This window comes from Hyperolius riggenbachi, chromosome 9, assembly GCF_040937935.1.
Source record: "Hyperolius riggenbachi isolate aHypRig1 chromosome 9, aHypRig1.pri, whole genome shotgun sequence".
In the NCBI taxonomy this organism is placed as follows: domain Eukaryota; kingdom Metazoa; phylum Chordata; class Amphibia; order Anura; family Hyperoliidae; genus Hyperolius; species Hyperolius riggenbachi.
The window spans coordinates 253,272,029-253,292,878 of NC_090654.1; the positions used below are offsets into that span (position 1 = coordinate 253,272,029).

A 20,850-nucleotide genomic window follows, 5' to 3' on the forward strand; every position below is an offset into this window, starting at 1 on the left:
CACCTGCCAACAGTAAAAATGTTCACTGGAGTTCCTCTTTAACCTCCTTAGCGGTAACCCCGTGTGTGACACGGGGTAAGCCGCCGGAGGGTGCCGCTCAGGCCCTGCTGGGCCGATTTACTTAATTTTTTTTTTGCTGGACGCAGCTAGCACTTTGCTAGCTGCGCCAGCACCCCGATCGCCGCCGCCGCGCGCCCGATCGCCGCTATCCGGTGCGGCGCGCGGCCCCCCCCCCAGACCCCGAGCGCTGCCTGGCCAATTAGTGCCAGGCAGCGCCGAGGGGTGGATCGGGTCTCCCAATGACGTCGCTGACGTCATTCCGCCCCGTCGCCATGGCGACGGGGGAAGCCCTCCAGGAAATCCCGTTCTTTGAACGGGATTTCCTGATCGCCTATCGCCGGAGGCGATCGGCGGGGCTGGGGGGATGCCGCTGAGCAGCGGCTATCATGTAGCGAGCCCTCGGCTCGCTACATGATTTAAAAAAAAAAAATAATTAAAAAAAAACTGCTGCGCTGCCCCCTGGCGGTATTTTTCATACCGCCAAGGGGGTTAAAGAACTGCTGCATGTTTTTTCGCCGTTCCTTCACAGAGCTGCATATAATATTGTTTTTCATTATGAGTTGTTCTCTGGGCGACGATGATTGTGGGTATTCCATCCCAGCTTCCTGCTTTGCTACAGTATGTACAAAGCCTATGTCAGGGGATCCTGTGTGTGTCGGCTGCTGACTAAGTGTGAAAGAGTTAAGCGGCTTTTCCTGGGCAGGCTGCATTTTTGGCTTCTTGCTTTAGTAGTAAGTGCTGATCAGCATTATTTACTGCTGATGTTAAAGCTGGGTCAGCAAACCAAGAGAATCCACAGGGAATATTTCCAGCCTGATAATGATTCTTTGTGCTTGCATACTTTACATGCATTTATATACAGTGTATTGTCTGTGTGTATGTATGTATGTATGTATGTATGTATGTGTTCTTGCGCCTGGTAATTTTGGTGCTGCATAGACCACAATGTTGATTATCGGCCTGGTTAGTGTAAGGCATTGGGGGGAAGGGGGAGGGAGTGGTTGGTTGTAGGCATATGTGGGGGGTGTGTGTGTGTGTGTGTGTGTGGGGGGGGGGGGGTTGGGAAGTGTTAATGTTAGGTATAGGTGGGGGAGGGGGAGTGTTAGTGGGAGCTATGTGTAGCAGAAGTTGGTAGTAGAGTATATGTAAGTTTACCAATATTATAAAAATCAGCTGGCGCCCAGCTTAATGGCTGCTCTTTTACTTTTTTTTACCTGTATGCCATTGACCATCCTGGCAATGTGGGTTTGATATTTGGAAATCTGGTCGTCTTACACACAGCTGCAACTCCCTGAGAAAATTTCAGCATTGTAACTTGTCGCTACACTTTATTCCCTGCAGGTTCAGACAGACCCATCTGGACTCTACATTGCTACCAGCTGTTCAGACAAGAACTTGTCCATCTATGACTTTTACACGGGGGAATGTGTGGCGACAATGTTTGGGCATTCAGGTAATTTATCTGTCATCCCAAAGGGCGAGCTTTCACTTCAAATGAAAAATTGACCACTTTTCAGCCATCTATGCAACAGCACAGTTGAATCTGTTCACACTGTTTTTCCCCTTAAAGGACAACTGTAATGAGAGGGCTATGAAGGCTGCCATACTTATTTCCTTTTAAGCAATACCAGTTGCCTGCCTGGCAGTCCTGCAGATCCTCTGCCTCTAATACTTTTAGCCATAGACCCTGAACAAGCATATGCAGATCAGGTGTTTCTGACATTATTGTCAGATCTAGCGGTCTGCTTGTTTCTGGGGTTATTCAGACACTACTTCAGCCAAATAGATCAGCAGGGCTGCCAGGCAACTGGTATTGTTTAAAAGGAAATAAATGTGATAGCCTCCATATTCTTCTCACTTCAGTTGTCCTTTAAGTTACTGTCTTCAAACATCTGCTTTTTAATTTGCTTTGACGAAGTTCTTTCATCACAACCACATCTTGTGGTGTGGTTCAGGATAGTGAAGTCTAGGGTGCCAGGACATCTGTGCCTATAGCTCCTGTAATGTAAATCCGGGCCTGACAACTGGACCTTGACAACATGACCATATGGGCTGCCACGTGGCAGATGAAATTTAATGTTGATAAATGTAAAGTCATGCACCTTAGACTTACCAATGGTGGATCATCATATAAAATAAATGGCATACAGCTGGGAACATCAGACTTGGAGAAGGACTTAGGAATACTGGTTGATAAGTTAGGTCATCGTATACAATGCCAAGCAGCGGTAGCTACAGCAAATACAATTCTGGGATGCATAAAAAGGGAAATAATATCTTGCGATGCTAGTATACTACTCTCTCTGTATAAATCACTTATGACGTTACATCTGGAGTATGGAATACAGTTTTAGGCACCACACTATAGAAAGGACATTGACCTTCTGGAACCGGTACAAAGACGGGCAACTAAATTAATCAGAGGGATGGAAGATCTCACTTACCAAGAAAGGTTGGACAAACTGGGCTTATTTAGCTTGGGAGAAAAGATGTCAGAGAGGTGACCTGATTAACCTGCATAAATACATCAGAGGGCAATACAAAAGCTTGGCAGATGAGATTTTTGTCCCTAGGGTTGTACGAAGAGGACATGATTAGTGTGTGAAGGAAAAAAGTTTTTGCCATCTATTTAGAAAGGGTCCTTCACAGTGAGAGTGGTTAAAACCTGGAACATCTTACCTTAGGAAGTAGTTATGGCAAACTCTATATCTGCATTTAAAGAGTGCTTGGATACTTTCCTTGCATTGAAGGACATCCACGACTATATATATTTTTTTAGGGAATTCCCGGAAGAGTTGATCCAGGGATTTATCTGACTGCCTTTATCGGACTCCCTTTTAAGGCTAATTAGCCCAGGCCTTGTAAGGTTTTTTTGTCTTCCCCTGGATCATCTGGGATATGTGCAGGTTCAGGATGGTTTATTATAATTTTTTTTTTCTGGTTGGTCTTGATGAACGAATGTCGTTTTTTTTTTTTTTTTCCCTTCCAACCAAACTATGTAACTATATAGTACACAAATGATCATAGCTAGGCTTTTTCTAAACACCGCTACAAAGAGAATATACAGAGGTCACCTGAGTATCTGTAAGGTTTTGTTTGGAGTTGCCCATCACAATTGATAGAAACTGGTTTAGGATCAAACAGTGTATGGAAATTGGGGTATGCAGAATACTGTATTTTGTAATCCTATATTTCAGTAATAGTCTCCATCCAATGTTAAGGTCAATCTGAAGCGGAAAAAAAAAAATCTGATACCTATGGAGAGGGTAGGCTCTGGATCCTCTTGAGCCTTCCCTGTCTCTTTGTTCCAGCACTGTTACCCCCATTCCACATGTCCGACTAACTGGTCGATTACGCCTTCGGGAACCCTCAGAAGCCTTCAGGAGCACTTGTGTCCCTGAGTGCTCCCCAAGCCGGGCAGCTCTGTACAGGGGCTGCCTGCTTGGTCCAGGCAAACAAAGTGGCTGCTCGGGGCCTCCCATGCTGCCCTGGCTGTGACTTCTATGACCACTACTGCATCCTTGTCATTCACACACAGAGCTCAGATCCGTGTTAATGTGAAAATGGGAGAGCGGCGCAGTGACCGTGGAGCGGAAGTGAGGTCATTGCATACTTCCTGCATTTGACATGTGCCCTAGGGTTACTACGCACTGTCCTCTTCTCTTCGGGTCGCTGCTGATCTGCAGGTCTGTGAGCATCGGGGATGGGGAGGCAGCAGGAAGCTACATACCTCCTCTGACATTAATACCCTATACCGGTTAGAGGGGTTACACCTTGGGCTACCTATACTAGGGGTTGCTATCTATACTTACGGGACACCTTGGCTACCTATAGTGGGGGGAGGATGCACCTTTGGCTACTTACCTATACTGGTGGCTACCTACTCTTTTTTTACCTATTATGACAGGGCCTTGGGGGAGGGGCACAAATGATGTGCTGCTTGGGGCCACAAGAACCTTAGCAGCACACCTGTCTCCATACTGCGCATGCACAGTGTAGAGCCGCCCCTCTTTGGTAGCACTCGGGCACCTAGAGGCTGAAAAACTTCACCATGGGACATTGCTGGAACGAGGGGATCAAGAGCAGACTGGGAAGGCTCTATAAGATTCAGAGCCTCCTCTCTCCATAGGTAAGTATTGCTTTTTTACACTACAGTATTTTAAGTTTATGAATATTTTTAATTTTTTTTTTGCAGAAATCGTCACAGGCATGAAATTCACGAATGACTGCAAGCACCTTATATCTGTGTCTGGAGACAGGTATGAACGTTAATGTCGTTTTTGGAATAGTATTGAGGTGGCAATACCTTTGTCGCATTCATCGGTCATGTACCCGATCGAGCATGTCGGACCGACATCTTGCAGCATGTCCGAACGATACATTTGACCAATTTCGTCCCGAAATTGGTCGAATCGTCAGTCAGGCATGCTCTTGGCAGCACCAGTTTTCATCTGATTCTATAATAATTATCGAATTGGATGGTCAATCGGCTTCCAAATTGGTAGATGTATGGGCATCTTTCCATTACTTCTGTTTGTTTTGCATTTAAATGAAGCTGGTTTTACATCAGACTGTCATGGCTGCATTTTAGAAAATTCAGCTCAACACAGGGCAAACATTATGCTGACAAACAGGAAGCATAGATAGCTTCTTCTAATAGGAATAAAAGCTTCATTTATAGGTTGGAAAATCTGCAACAAATCTGATCATTATTCCTCATTTCTGCAGCTGTGTCTTCATTTGGCGCCTGAGTTCGGAGATGACCATCAGCATGCGCCAAAGACTGGCTGAAATGAAGCAGCGGGGGAAGGTGGTAGAGAAGACTGTACCCCATAAGACAACCAATGCCAGGTATGTGATGGTGTAGGCCATGTCACACAGAAGACTTAAACAGAACCTGTAACAAAAAATAGTTCCCCTGGGGGGTACTCTCCTCTGGAGGGAGAAGCCTCAGGGTCTCAATGAGGCTTCCCCCTCCCCTGTAGCTGCAGGCAATCCGGCACTGTCTCCCCCGAAGTGTCCGGCAATCCTCTCTCGACAAGCGCTGATTTATTTACCTTTCCTGGCTCCAGCGAGGGGCGCTGTTGCAGCTCTCCGCATGAAGATAGGCGAAAATAGTCAATCTCTGTCGGGGTCCGCTCTACTGAGCAGGTGCAGGAGACTTGCACTTGCACAGTAGAGCAGGCCAACAGCGATTGGCTATTTCTGACTATCTCCGAGCAGAGAGACTATCCTGCGCTGGAGCCGGGAAGGTAAATATTTTCATCCCCGCTGTTCGGGGAGCTTTATCGCCGCGCCGTGGGACCGAGGAGGACGAGGGAAGCCTCAATAGAATCCGGAGGGTTTTTTTTGTTACAGGTTTTCTTTGAACTACCCATAAAATATCGGACTGTGGCGCCGATCGTCCCATGATCTACCCACCCTGCAGCCTAGAGTGGCCATCCCAGGGACCCTATGTCTCAATCAAGTCTCAGTTTAATCTCCAAGACCATCATATGTAGAACTCTTCCTATGCATCCTTGTGTCTTCTCTTCTAGTCTGTAGCTGCATCTTGTACAGAATGCTGCCACAAGCCAACCCTGCCATTGCCACATAACACCAATCCTTTGCTCACTACACTGGCTACTGATAAAATAGAGAATCCAAAGATTAACACTGCATTGTCTGTATGATGTTGTTTATTTCTTTTTCAGAGATAATGTGGCATTGTGGGTAATTACTACACAGCTGTTTAGAAATGGATGTTGTTTTCCTTTTCTGCTGTAAAGGTGTTTGGTTTAATAAAATCTTATTTAAAGAAAAAAAAAATGAATCCTCTTCCACATTGGAATGCTAACATTCAAATCCCTACACGATGTAGACCCCGGATATCTGAATGATTTGTTGCAACTGCATCACACCTCCTACAATCTCGGATCAAAAGGATCCAGCAATAACTTGACCACCCCCAGAGTCCAAGTCAAAACCTTTGGAGCCAGTGCTTTGTCATGCTGCCCCTACCCTCTGGAACACCTTGCCACACCTAATCAAGACAGCTTCAACTATGAACACGTTTAACCTCCTTAGCGGTAACCCCGAATCAGGCTTGGGATGGAAATCCGCAACTCAGAGCAATAACCCCAAGCTGGATCTGTCCCAGATCTATCTAGCGAGATGATTTTTTTTTTTTAGGGTCTAAAAGCTTGGGAAAAAATTGCACCGCTTTTAGACAGTAAAATCTGGAAATAATCATACGGCTAGGGAGGTTAAATCAAAATTAAGCTGCCGGTTTAGTCTAGCATTTATGATTGCATAACTTTTTTCCCAGTATACATTACTATGTACTGATCTAAAACAAGCTTATGCACTTTGGTCCTCAGGGAGAAAAGCGCTTTACAAATGTTTTTTTCTATTTTGTTTTTCCTCCTTTTCTACCTGATTCTGATTCTTGTAAATTAGAAGAAAGTGGAAGACTTTCAGATGAACTGTAGTTGGTGTCTCGGAAGGCTGAGACAATGTGCAATGTTCTGTTGTCATTTTTCTGGATTTATAACTCTGTAATATTTCAAATGCTCTTTGTACATTTTTTTTAAATGATGTATCTGTTAACATTGCTACTGATCAGGATGTTACAGTGTATCTTTAATAGACATTCAGGAAGTACTGTTGTTGTTGCCTTTTATACTAAGTAAAGTCTGTGTTCTCATCGCGGTCTGGCTGCGGTAACAGAAGTCATTTTATGTTTGCAGACGAGAGACCATTGCTGTGATGAGCCCAATTCCAGCGCTGTCATCTGATAGTGACAAAGAAGGTGTTGATGAAGGAAGTGATGAAGAGATCACCGGTAAGGGATTTCATTTACTGCAGCTTCCGCACTGTGCTAAAGCTGGGCCAGATCTTGAAGCCACAGTCCAGAAGAAAACATTGACAGGTCCCTAATCTCTTGCAGCACATTTCAGTTGTAATAAATCTGCCACGTACCTATATTCATTATTGATCCGGTGGCAAATGTCTCAAACTCTGTAACAAATGATTGCTGGTGTCACAAGTCAACAGATCTGGACCAGGTATCCGTTAAAAGACCATCATCATGAACAAATGTACAATATGATGTACTCGTACATATACGGACAGTCCCCTACGTACAAACAACTCGAGTTACGTTTCAGAGATGCAAAGTTTGTGTACAAAATATAGAATTGTTTTACATATTTTTGTTAGAGACTTTGCAGGTCGCAGATAATGCTGCCCTAGAGAGGCAGAGCTTTTCGCTGTAGCTCTGCCTCTCCGCAATCGATCTCTGTGGATCTCCGCCTTCTCCCCGCCCCTCTCAGTGAAAGAACTGAGAGGGGCGGGGAGAGGCGGCGATCAGCAGAGATTGTTTGCGGAAAAGGCAGAGCTACAGTGCAAAGCTCTGCCTCTTCAAGGAAGTAAAGCCCTGCGAGCCCGGGAGCTTTGCAGGGCTATTTCTCACTATGAAATCACTCATCTGCCTTGGGGATGTGGCGATTCCATGAGGTAAAAAAGTAAGTGTTACAGTATTGTATAAACGTATAAGTAGTTTAAAACACCTTAAAAGCGAAACAGGAAATAAGGGCGCAGGAGCCCTTACAGAAAAAAGGGCGCTGCCATAGGTGTCTATTGTAAAAGCTGTGATATTGGATGGACATATAAGTAGCTTTTTTTTTCCCCCCGAATCACAATGGCAGCTTCCATCTTCCCTTTAAAGTGGGCCTGGATTATTGCACAGGACAGAAGGAAAACATCGAGAAATGCACCCTGTATGTATTTAGAGAGTTTAGACTCTCTAATTCCCTCTCATCTGACTACTCACCAGTGTAATTTAATCTCTCCCCGTGTCACCTGACTGCCACAGCAGATAAGCTCATTGAAAGCACAGAATGCTAACAATATGTCTGCTTCCATGATTTATTTGCAGGATTTGTATCCGCTGTTTTTCTTTAATGGTTATTATGCAGTTGCTTATCTTTTAGAGCAGAGCGGACGTTCGGAGTTCTTTAACAATGTTTTTTCATTCATCTATCCATTTTGTAGCTTTTATAAGGTAGAAGGTCTTATTTCCAGTCAATTAACGGCTTAATGTGTTTTATTTTTAGTCTCTGATAAACCACCGGATGTTGGCAACTCATTTCAAAGAAGTGGATCCTACTGGGAGATGAAAAGAGTGAGTTCAGCACACAATAAATTGTGATGTACTGTACAGCATAACCCCGCTGCTACATTCTGGCCATTTAAGCTTGACTTTGCAAGTTTGGGACAATCCCCCACCCCCCCAAAAAACAAAGCCCTCTGTTCATACATGTAAAAAGGGCATATGTTTTTTTTTTATTTTTACACAACTTATGGTTGCTGTTCAAATTTGGCATAGCCAATTAGCAACATGCAAATACTCCCGACGGCCGCTGTTCAGCACCGAACAAGTGGACAGGGTCAGGAGGAGTTTACTGCCTTGCGTGTCATGCTGCACGTCATGTGACTCGAATGCTTCCTCCTCCCAGTTTGAAATGAAGCATCACAGTCACATGAAGCGCAACTTGGCACAAGGCAGTGAACTACTCCTGACCCTGTTCGGTTCTGAACAGCGGCTGTCAGGAGAATTTTGGTGTGCAGAATCGGCTATGCCAAATTCAAACTTCAACACTATTTATGACACATACTGTAAATGGATAATAATTGGGCTAGGTTTCCACTGCTGTGATTATGGTCCGATTCCCCGCCCACGAATTCGGATGGGGTTTGGCAGCCTATTGAAGTCTACACGGAGCATCCAAATTCGTGGCGGGGAAAAATCTGACGGCATGTAGCATAATCTCGCGTCACTTGTCCGAATCCCATAGCTGTGCATAGCACTGCTAGAGGGATTCCGTTCCGAGTCGGCATCGCTGAGCTCAATGGAAGTGTAGCCTAATTGTAGCACGATTTCTTACCTCTATACTACTATCGCATGTTTTTACATTTCTATTTATTCATGTTTTAATACTGAAAATGCAGAATTGGAGATCTAACAATTGAGTATTTGAGCCAGTTATCATAATTTGCGTTTTATATTAGGAGAAGGAGACTGCCATTGCTCAGCGCTCAGACTCTCTTGGAAAGACACCCAGACAGCGTGTCCGCTGGTCCCAGCCTGGAAACATTGAGATGACCGTGAAGTCAATGCTTGATCTCCGCCAGCTGGACTCTTTCTCTCCATGTGATGACTTGATAGGACACCATGAAGAACAGGTGGCAAAGTTCCTGGATTCAAGCGCACCGCCCAATGTGGTAAGGAGTGAATAATCGTCATACTCTAGTTACAGTGCTACCAGTTGTGTAGAAAGCAGGCAGGATACTTGCTATATAGCTTAAAGGCATAACGAGGTGAAAATAAACTGATGAGACAATTGTTTCTATCCACCTACTCCTAAAATGACTTTTTTAGATATCCCACAGTTTTATTTTATACTTTAAGTCTATGTTTTACATTTCTTAATGTTTCATTGTCTCTGTTCAATGGCTCAGTATTTGAAGTATGTCAGAGCTAAAATCTATGAACTATTGGCCCTTTTTTTTTTTTATCACTTCCCTGCTCTAAAAAGTTATTCTTGGGGAGGAAAGAGTTTTATGGCTTTAATTTCTTAACAGGGAGGGTTACTCTATAGTCAGACTAAGGGTGCATACACACATCAGACCATAGTCTTTGGAAAATGAAAGATCACAGACCAATTTTACCCCCTTCCATGTAGTATGAGAGCCATACTCTACACAGTCTATTCTATGGAGCTGAACTCCCCATCAGATAGAAATCTTTGCAAGATGCTGCACACAAAGATGCTGTACAGATTCAACAGATCAGGATCTGTAAAAGATCTGTTCCTGCAAAAGATCCGTTCCTCCAAAAGATCCGTTCCTCCAAAATGCAGTCTATATCTGCAGATCCTCATACACACCTTGTTTAACAGAGATTCATCTGCATATCTGACAATCATCTGCAGATCTGAAGATCTATCCTGGTGGATCTGATCTGCAGATGAATGTCTGTTAAACAAGGTGTGTATGAGGATCTGCAGATCGCATAGACTATTGCTGGGAATACACGGGTACACGGGCTAATCGGCCGCCGGATCGACCCCTGCCGCGTTCCCGCATGCGCACGGATCGATTACTGCTTGTCCCCGCCGGCGCTCCTTATCAGCCGCTCGATTATCTGCCATTGTCCGCCGGCAGGAATCGAGCGGGCGCGGGTCGAGCAGCATCATCGGACCTACTGAATATTATCAGCTGGCCGGATCAGCTGCTCGATACACTGTACAGAAACGTACCGTGTATCCCCAGCATTAGAATGCATTTTGCAGGAATAGATCTTTTGCAGATACTGATCTTTTGAATGTGTACAGCATCTTTGTGTGCAGCGTCTTGCAAAGATTTCTTTCTGATGGGGAGTTCAGCTCAATAGAAAAGACTGTGAAGGTATGGCTCTCCTACTACATGAAGGGGGTAAAATTGATCTGTGATCTTTCATTTTCCAAAGACTATGGTCTGATGTGTGTATGCACCCTAAGTCCCCAGCTGGACAGAAACAGTAACTTGCATTCTGGAATGAGAACACTTTCAGGCAAAGAAAGAAAAAAAAAAAAAGGGAACACAGTCAAGTTATTTATATGCTTGGCACTGCACATACACATGTTAATCTCCTTTTATTTTCACCTCTATTACTTTAACCACTTCAGCCTAACTGGACGAAAATTTTCGTCCAGTTAGGCTGCGCGCACTCCCGCGGGCCCCCCCGTGCGCGCTCCCGCTGGCGGCCGTTAGCCCAGCGATCAATGAAAGGGATTATAAATCCCTTTCACTGATCGGACCCCCGCCCCCTCCCCCCCCCCCCCCCCCCCCCTGGAGAAAAGCCGACCGCGTCTCTTCAGACGCTGCGGCTTTTCTGAGATCAAAAAGTTCCCCTGCTTCTATCTTCTTCCTGGGAGCGAGCTTGATCGCTCCCAGGACTTTTTGACTGTGGCCATCTTGTGGCCAAATAGCAAACTACACCAAAAAAACACTGTGTTGAATTAATACATTTTTAAACAATATTTTTTTTTATTATTATTTATTTATAAAGCGCCAACATATTCCGTGGCGCTGTACAATGTAAGAAAACAAACGAGGGATACATAATGATACACACAATGATATACATCAAATATAAACACTGATACAAGATACAGCACTGCTGATTACAATTTGATTTAACATGATGACTAAAATGTATAAATGTCTAACAGTGTGCAAGCAATTAAATTAATAACAGTCCATGACACAAAAGGGTGAGAGCCCTGCCCTTGCGAGCTTACAATCTAAACATGTAAAATCCCCTCTTTACCTCCCACACCAAAAAATACCCACATACAAGTTTTAATAAAATATAAAATAAAAAATTACAATAATAAAAAAAAAAACATAAATAGTTACCTAAGGGTCTAAACTTTTTAAATATTCATGTCAAAGGAGTATATCAATATGATTTATTAAATTATGGGCTTCTAAATAGTGATGGACGCAAATTGAAAAAATGCACCTTTATTTCCAAATAAAATATTGGCGCCATACATTGTGATAGGGACATAATTTTAATGGTGTAATACCCGGGACATATGGGGAAATACAATACGTGAGTTTTAATTATGGAGGCATGTATTATTTTAAAACTATAATGGCTGAAAACTGAGAAATAATGCATTTTTTCCGTTTTTCTCTTATTCTTCCTGTTAAAATGCATTTACAGTAAAGTGGCTGTTAGCAAAATGTACCACCCACAGAAAGCCTAATTGGTGGCGGAAAAAACAAGATATAGATCAATTTGTTGTGATGAGTAGTGATAAAGTTATTGGCAAATGAATGGGAGGTGAAAGTTGCTCAGATGTAAAAAAAATTCTCAACCCTGTAGGCTGAAGTGGTTAAATTGAATATACAAGAGCTTATTTCTAAAACCGCAGTAAATTGCCAATTTATACCTTGCCCCACATTGCTGCTTATGTATTATGGGCTTATGTATTTTGCAAGTTCCCTCATCCAGCTTCCATCATCCCGTTGACTAGATAGGTTTGTGAAATCTGCACGCTCACAAATCTAGATGGAAGCCATTTGTATTGAGTCTGGACAATTGGGACCCCCCCCCCCCCCCCAATTCTCTGAAACTTAGAGCATTGGCGACCTGTAGTGCATATCGAAGTATTAGCCAGCCACAAGGGCTTTCTATCAAAACCAGAGCGAAGGGCTGTTCCTTGGTTGGTCATAGACTAGGTCAGTTGACCGTGTACAGAGGGACTTGGGTATGTTTAGGTGAAATACTGTAGGTAGTAGTCTTAAAGGGACAGCTGTTCATTCTTGGTGGACTAGGCAAATCTCTAATGCAAGAGGCACCCAAAATAATAAAATGATTAATGGGATGAATTGCTTGTCTCCAAAGGAAATTAAATTAGACCTAGTCAATGTAACCAGAAGCATATAAACTTTTATTACATGACTCGTTGCAGTAGTAGAGTGTTGTACCGTGTTGGCCATCAGTAAGCCAGACGTTTTCAATCATGATGATGGCCATTTATTGGCTAACTTAGAGGTAAATAAAACGTAAGCTTTTGGCTAATAAGCTTACTTCAGACTTCCTGTTTATTAACTAGATGTAAAACACAGCTTATATACACTGGACATTCGGGGGAAGAACATTCTTTTGAAAACATAAATAAATGTCAATGTTAATTACAACTTCAGAAGGGTCTCACAGGGATGCTAGCTAATTTATGACAAATAGATAGGACCACGTGTTTGCTAAAACATGATTTGTTGCATCAGACATCTGCCAGCATCCTCACATATGCTACTTGATATTGACAAGTGGGGAAAAAATCAAGGGATAAAACAAGACATTTATATAGCGATTTCTCCTGGCGGACTCAAGGCCCCTCAGGGCTACAGCCACTTAGGGCGTTCTCCATGGTCGACCAGGATCACTAGAGACTCTTGCCCAAAGACTCTTGAGCCAGGATTTGAACCTTTATCAAAAGCTCAAATCCTACATCAAACAGCAATGGCCTTACCAGTACGTTATTCAACTAACCATATGGGATGTACCAACTCTTTGACCTCAACTTTTAGAGGACACCTGCAGAGAGAGGGAAATGGAGGCAGCCGTATTTTTTTTTAAACAATACTAGTTGCCTTGGTGTCCTGCTGATCTGTGGTATCGATATTGTCTGAATCGCACACCTGTCACAAGCGTGCAGCTAATCCAGTCAGACGTCAGTGAGAAACATCTGATCTGCATGCTTGTTCAGGGTCTATGGCTGAAAGTTTTAGAGGCAGAGGATAAACAGGACAGCCAGGCAACTGGTAACCATTGTCAGATCTTTACTGCATTCTATCTGCCCCTTGTGGGCATCTCCTGTATTGCCCAGTTCTTGTTGACTGATGTAAGTGGGAAACCCAAACCGCAGTAAAATCGAAGTCTTTTCCCACTGAACTAAAAAGCCATTTTATTCTCTCTTCCCAATATACAGTAGAAATTTCTTTTGATTTCTGTTCTTGGTGACAGTGGACCATTTGGTAGTAAGTCAGCGGAAATTTCCCACACAATAACTCAGATAATATAAAACTTAGTTTGCACCGGCTATTCTCACCCTTCTCCATTGCTAATAAAAAATGGAGTTCATATTGAAGGTTTGAGTAAACTCGGGCTGCATTTGAGAAGCCTAAACATTCTCACACAGGAGATTGGGGTCCATCACTCCATGTCTCCTGTGTGTGCGAATGCATGATATCATGGCACATGAGCCAAAATGGAGGGCAGGCTTGTATCCCTCTCATGTAGGGGAGGGAGTGTGCCAGGAACAAGGTCACATGATTATGTGGCTGAAACCATGTGACATTGCTGAGCTGGGCGTTTTCACGGCAGTGTGACCACAAGGGGCAGAGCCAAGAAAGAATGATTCTTTTTCTAGGTAAGCTTTGCATTTGGTTTTGTAAACATTACTTTCCTATACAATCAGTGGGAGCCGGAAGCAAGAGGTAGATTTATTCCCGTTTAAACAATACCTGTTGCCTGGTATCCTGCTGATCTTTTTGGCTGCAATTTTGACTGAATCACACACCTGAAACAAGCATAATATAGCTAATATTGACAGATTTTTGGCAGAAAAATCTGATCTGCATGCTTGTTTAGGGTCTATTGCCAATACTGTTTGAGGCAATAGAGGCAGAGGATCATCAAGACAGCCAGGAAACTGGTATTGTTCGCAAGTAAATAAATATGGCAGCCTCCATATCACCCTCGCTTCAGGTTTCATGTTAACATATTAAATTGAAAGTACATTGCAAACCATATACATACAAGCCCACTTTAATAAACCTGAATCCTTTTATATTTAAAGCAGCAGGGACAGATATACTATCACAGGAAAAAATTATATATATATATATATATATATATATATTTATATATATATATATATATATATATATATATATATATATATATATATATATATATATATATATATATATATATATAATTTCTAATGTTCTACTTACATAACAGATGTATTGCACTGTCCACGTTTTGATGTCAGTGAATTTTATATGTTAATTAAAGATCATTCTGTTCCTGGCATTTCCAATCTTGATTCCCTCTGACTGAAGCCAATCCTGATGTCATTTCCACCCCTTTTTTTTTTTATTCTCCTAGAAACTGCACTGTCGTAGCTAGCTTGCTTTGTAAACACATATGCGCACAGCTCACTGAACTGGCCTCAGCCAATCAGTGCGGAGCAGGAATGTGGGAGGGGTGATGACAAGCTTCTTCCTCATTGGCAATGGCAAAAATAGAGCCAGGCTGACTGAGACGAGATTTATTACAGCAGAAACCTTTCTGACTAGATTTCTTGTAATTCAGGGTACGGTTGCAGGCTGCATATTAAACACAGAGCACAGTGGGTAAATGGAATTTAATTTTGTGGCTGACCATCCCTCTTTAAACGAAATGACAACATAAATCCATATTGCATAAATGAAGCATTGATCAATTTCCTTTTTATTTTCCTGCTCCAGGACCCATATGTGCCTCTTTGTCCCCCGACACGCCCCAGAGTTATTCGGTTAATGTCATGTGAGGAGGGAGTTTTCAAACAGGAACTGGATACACCAGAGGGCAAAGAGTGTGTCATCTTCCCTGAGACTGGGGAGGAGCAGGCGCTGGACGCATGCAGGTAATCTGCCTCGGCTACAACTATGTGGGGCAGCCAGTTACATTGTGTGTTCCTTATGTGTTATGTGCAGTCATTCCCTGAGACTGGGGAGGAGCAGGCGCTGGACGCATGCAGGTAATCTGCCTCTGCTACAACCATGTGGGGCAGCCAGTTACATTGTTTGTTCCTTATGTGTTATGTGCAGTCATTCCCTGACTGCTGAAAGGAATGTGACAGAATTTTGCCATATAAATAGTTATTAGAATATTTGTTGTATAAGTAGTAAATTAGATAAATAAATACTATTCTGGCACCTACTGGCAGAATCTGTATCTGCATGTGGGCTGTAAAATCAGTAGAAATATTTGTTGTATAGTAGTAAATAGAAGAATTACTAATATTCTGCCACTTACTGGCAGAGTCTGTATCTACCTGTGAGCTGTAAAACCAGTACAAATATTTATTGTATAGTAGTAATTAGAAGAATACATTCTGCCACCTACTGGCAGAATTTGTACCTGCATGTGGGCTGTGAAAAAAAAAAGTATAAAGTCACAATGAGAAACTTCACTGAGCATGTTAAAAAACTTGAAGGACACTTTTAGCTGCTTCATCTGTTAGACATGCATTGCCAATTGAGTTAATTTATTCTTAAAGCTAAACCGAGCCGGGTCCCGAGCTCCTATCTCCTGGAATCCTGTAGTTTCGCTTTGGTGACCGTTGGGACCACGATGTTGGAGAAGCAGCGCTTGTGCTCTGAGGAGAGCACAGCGCTGATTGACGTGGTGGGGGAAAGGCGGGAACAAGAAGAGGAGAGCCTGTTAGAAGGCTGTGATAGGCGGGAAAGGGGTGTTTTGCAGGCGTTCCTATCTTGCAGTGTAACGCCCCTTCCCTGTTAGTTTGCCATTATCTTAATGTCGGCAAATTCCAGGGGGGAGGCTAGCAGGGCGCAGGGGCATGGAGAGGGGCGAACAGGGCATACAGAGGCATGTCCTGCAGATGGAAACATTCCTTTGTCCCTTTTTTTTTTTTTTAGATTGTAACATTTAAAAAATCAGACCAATGTACTGTACCACACACATGTTCAATTTTTCCTCAATTATGATAAAAATGATTGGAAACGCTGAGAAAATTGCTTGGGTGTGTATATTAATAAATTGACAATCTACCACATACCATTCAGTTTTCATAAAAAATTGATCCAAAAAGTCCAGGGCTGTGGAGTCGGTACAAAAATCACCCGACTCAGACTCCTCAGTTTATGAAACCTCCAACTCTGACTCCAGGTACCAAAAATTGCTCCGACTCCACAGCCCTGGAAAAATCCACCATTCCGGATCAACTTTTATAGAATAAAAATGGGAAATCCGATCGGATTATTTGAAAAAAAGCTTTAGATTTTATTTTTTTTATCGAATTGCCATAAAATTGGATCATTTTATTGTATCGTGTGTGGCCACCTTAACTTCCAGTAAAGATTGTTGCAGTTTTGAACTGGGACAGTCAGCATCAGTAGCAAGTGTTTGGTCCAATTTGAAGCTGCAAATAAACTGCAATAAAATTTGCATTCAGTGCAACAAAACTTGCATAGGCAAGTAAAAAAATGTTTTGCCTATCATTTCTACTCAGCATTTTTTGGCCAGCTCTGGGTGGGAGGATGCTGAATTTTTCTTCTGTGATTGGGTTTGTTTCCCAATAAAGATGAACTCCAGCCTAAACAAACATACTGTCATTAAGTTACATTAGTTATGTTAATTAAAATAGATAGGTAATATAATCTCTTACCCACCCTGTTTTAAAAGAATGGGCAAATGTTTGATTTCATGAGGGCAGCCATCTTTTTGGTTGAAAGGAGGTGACAGGGAAATGAGACACAGTTCCAACTGTCCTGTGTGCTGATCACCCATCCCAGTTGCTAGGAAAAAAAGCCTGGGCAGTTTTCTTTGATGGGTGGAGCTTAGCTAAAAATGCAGCTAAAAATGATGCTTTGGTAAGAAAAACAAAGTTATGATGCTGTAAAACTGTTAAAGAAACACCAAGCCTTTTCAGTTCTGCTAAGTAGATTATTAGTCCAGAGGTTCACTTTAATTATCAGGTCATCCTGCTCCTGCTCGCCATAAACGCGAATGCACACAGTCACAGTAGGATGCTCTGGCGTACTCTTTGCCAAAGTCTTCTGCTTCCACAGTGCCTAATGGCAGACTCTGCATGCACTCTACAGTGTTATTGGCTCAACTGCAGGTGATAGCAAGGCAGTGGTGCTAAATAGCCCACCATCTGTAAATAAAGTATCAGGGTTCTGGGTACAAGTCGTTTTTGTTTTTTCAGTTTGTGACTCTTGCATCTTTGCAGATGTTCTAAGCCATTTGTGTAGCTGTATACTGATTTCTGTCCTCCATTTAGTGAGTTTGAAGTGAGGGGTTTACCCCGCGGAGGGTATGATGATGTCCAAGAGAAGCACAGCCCAGACAGTGCTTGTTCTGTGGACTACAGCAGCAGCCGCTTGTCAAGCCCTGAGCACCCAAATGAAGGTCAGTAGTTTTATGTATTTATCTACATCAGTAACACTAAATCCAGCAACTTTGTGACAGATTCCGCTTGACCACACATCAGTGACTAAGTAGCAGATCATTGCCGGAGAAAATGGCATCCCCTATGATCTGCCCATTCAAGAGCTGCATGTTGGGAATGGTGGAGTCCTGATCATCCGTTTATTCAAAAAGGAAACCCCTTACTAGTATACTATTAAATTGCATTATAAAATGTATTATTCTACAGTAGAAACTTAACACACCTCTGCTGCAACAGATCACAGGTGGCCAAGTTCCCCACTATTAATCCCCTTATTGTTGCGCACACCCCAGCAGAGTAAGCCTGAACATTGGCTGTTAGTCATTAGGTAGGTGTGGCTACAGCAGTGATCAGTTGTACCTGCTCTCCGCTGTTGTGTGGCCCCATCACTATGGGTACCTCTGCAAGGCCAGATTTACCATAAGGAACTGTAGGCACGTGCCTACAGGCGCCTGACGATGGTAAGGCTGCTAACTCCCCTCCCCAAGTGCCCCCCTCCTTTGCTATGCAGAGTCCCAAGCGGAGTGTAAATGAGAGGTTACTCACCCGAGTCTCTACATTCCACTGACTAGATCTCCCTTCAGTCAGGGGCACCACTAGCTACCTAATACATGGGGCACCTCTACTTAATACTGAAGATGGCTCTGGCTACCTAATAGTAAGGTGCACCTGTAGCTGCCCATGAAGGTTAAAGGAGTACTATCGATTGAAACGACTTTTTTTTTTTAATACTCTATATTAGTGTACACATTACCACTAGTGCTAGGGGCACTTTATTTATTCACCCAGGTCTCTCTCTCACTATCCCTGCTTAAAAATTCATTTCTCACACAGCTCATAGTAGTTTGGGTCACCCTGAGCTGCTTGGTTACTCTGTCACACAGCTCACAAATATATTTCACTGTCTCACTCACAGCATGCAGGAGACATGAGGAGAAATAGGCTGATCTGAGGTGGTAACAGGTAACTAAATGAGCTGGAATATTGCTGGAATATAACTAGCTATACCAGGAGTCTGTGTTTACATTCAGACTGGCTGCCTGCTTGAGGCATTCACTCCAGGCTGCATCCACTTTACAAGCTGCTGAGAGGGGCAGACCACTGTCTACAATTAGCATTATTAGTATCTTTATCAGTCAAGAGAAGCAAAGATAATAAACACACATTGCTAGAATCTTTAACCCCTTACCACCATATCAACAAGATTCTTTCAGCAAGGTGATAATTAAACTATAAACTGAGGAGTTGATAGAATCTCCCCTTTGCAGAGATATGGTCTAGCCCTCTGGGAGCCCTCAGTATTATGGTGGCCATACATGGTACAATTTTTTCATACAATCTTACCATTTCTATGTTGTATAAGGGTAAATTAAGTGAATATACTGAAAGGATCATTTAGGCAGTTCCCTTATATTACATAGAAATGGTAAGATTGTATGAAAAAAATTGTACCATGTATGGCCACCATTAGATACATTTTGTATCCAACACTGACGCCAAAACTGACGGAGGATTTTACAGCTGAGAGGAACAGCTGTGTGAGGAATCAAATTGCTCCTAGTACTTGCCCTAATGTGTGCTACAACATACAGCATTTAAAAATAAATGCATACATCGATAGTATTCCTTTAATAAGGAAGAAGTGACAGCTGGACAAGGCAGCACACTTGCGGTGCAGTTCAGCAGGTGTTTGTAGGTTCATGGAGGGCCAGGATATCTGTGTCTATTGGCTCCTGTGATGTAAATCCGGGCCTGCTTGCAGACTAGTGGTGGGGGGGGGGGGGGGGGAGGGGGGAGGACTTGTCCACATGTGGTCTTCTGCAACATTACTCTTTATTATGTACGTTTATGCTTTTATTTCATTATTTTATTTTTGTGAAATGCAATGAAAACCTATAGAGTTATGGCATTCATAGAGTGCAGTGAGATGAGGAGGTCACTGGGATATAAACTGGAGCCGGGATGACCGATATACTAGTGTGCACAGATTGTCTCACCAAATGCATGCTTCTGTGTGTGGTTTTGTCTTGCAAGTTTTACATAGTTAGATGCGTAAAATGATGATTGCTTTACACACACACACTCAAAAAACAAAAACAAATGGAAAATGCCACAAGTATTTTTGTAATGGAGAATGTTGCTTAGTTTCTGTTTGCAAGTTCCCTTGCATTGATCACCTTCTCCTGTTTGTCTCCTCTTCCCAGTTGTCCTTTTATTTCCCAGAGTCCTTCTGTTGGTCTCATGAAAGTCTGACAATTATTTCTCAGTTCCTTGGGATGTGTGCCAATTTAATGTTGTGTATGTTTAATGGGAATCTGCAGTGGAAGGAATATGGAAGCTGCCATTGCTATAATATCACTAGGGACTGTGTTATGCTGATCCTTGGGTTTCAGTACTTTGGGTAACTGAACTGAAGCAGCGACAGCCAGGGAAATCGGTCAAAACAACTTATCTGTTGTCATCATATTATATCATGTTTGTTCTGGATCAGCAATTCAGAAAATGTTAAAAAACAGAGGATCCGCATAGCAGTTAGGAAACAGATTTCCGTGGTGCAAAGTTGTTGTTTTTTTTTTTTTTTCCAAATGGCAGCTTTCATATTTCATTGTGTGCAAGTTTGCTAAAATTGCAGGGTTGATAAAATGTTATAGCAGCAGTAAAGTAACTCCCAGGAAGCAGAATAGAGTATACTTGCCTCCTCCCTGGCAGTCTACATGCTGGCAGGTCCCTCGATCTCTGGGTTCAATAACTAATGACAATTGCTGGCTCCCTCTTCAGATAAAGCAGACAATGCAGCTTCCATGTCAATTTCCAGTCACAGCTCTTATCATTCTAATACATAGATGGGAGCTGTGTCAGGAAATACAAGTTGCAGCCACTAACAACTGCTGGCACAGGGAGCCAGCAGTTGTTAGTGGTGTGCCGCAGCAATATTGAGCGATCTTCAAACTGCCAGGGAGCAAGTAAGTATACAGTATTCATCCCAAACCCTCCCTAAGATCTATTGTAA

At 42.8% G+C, this 20,850-nt stretch overlaps 1 protein-coding gene across 5 annotated transcripts in view; it reads left to right on the forward strand.

Annotated features, from left to right (window-relative positions):
• The window catches only part of MAPKBP1 (mitogen-activated protein kinase binding protein 1), a 254,641-nt gene that overhangs the window by 208,825 nt on the left and 24,966 nt on the right, over positions 1-20,850 (forward strand). For all 5 annotated transcript variants that reach the window (XM_068254292.1, XM_068254295.1, XM_068254296.1 and 2 more), the window contains 8 exons: positions 1,402-1,513; positions 4,256-4,319; positions 4,789-4,911; positions 6,789-6,883; positions 8,157-8,224; positions 9,112-9,324; positions 15,133-15,290; positions 17,673-17,800. In XM_068254292.1, the coding sequence (XP_068110393.1) occupies positions 1,402-1,513; positions 4,256-4,319; positions 4,789-4,911; positions 6,789-6,883; positions 8,157-8,224; positions 9,112-9,324; positions 15,133-15,290; positions 17,673-17,800 (961 nt within the window). The remainder of the gene's footprint in view (positions 1-1,401; positions 1,514-4,255; positions 4,320-4,788; positions 4,912-6,788; positions 6,884-8,156; positions 8,225-9,111; positions 9,325-15,132; positions 15,291-17,672; positions 17,801-20,850) is intronic.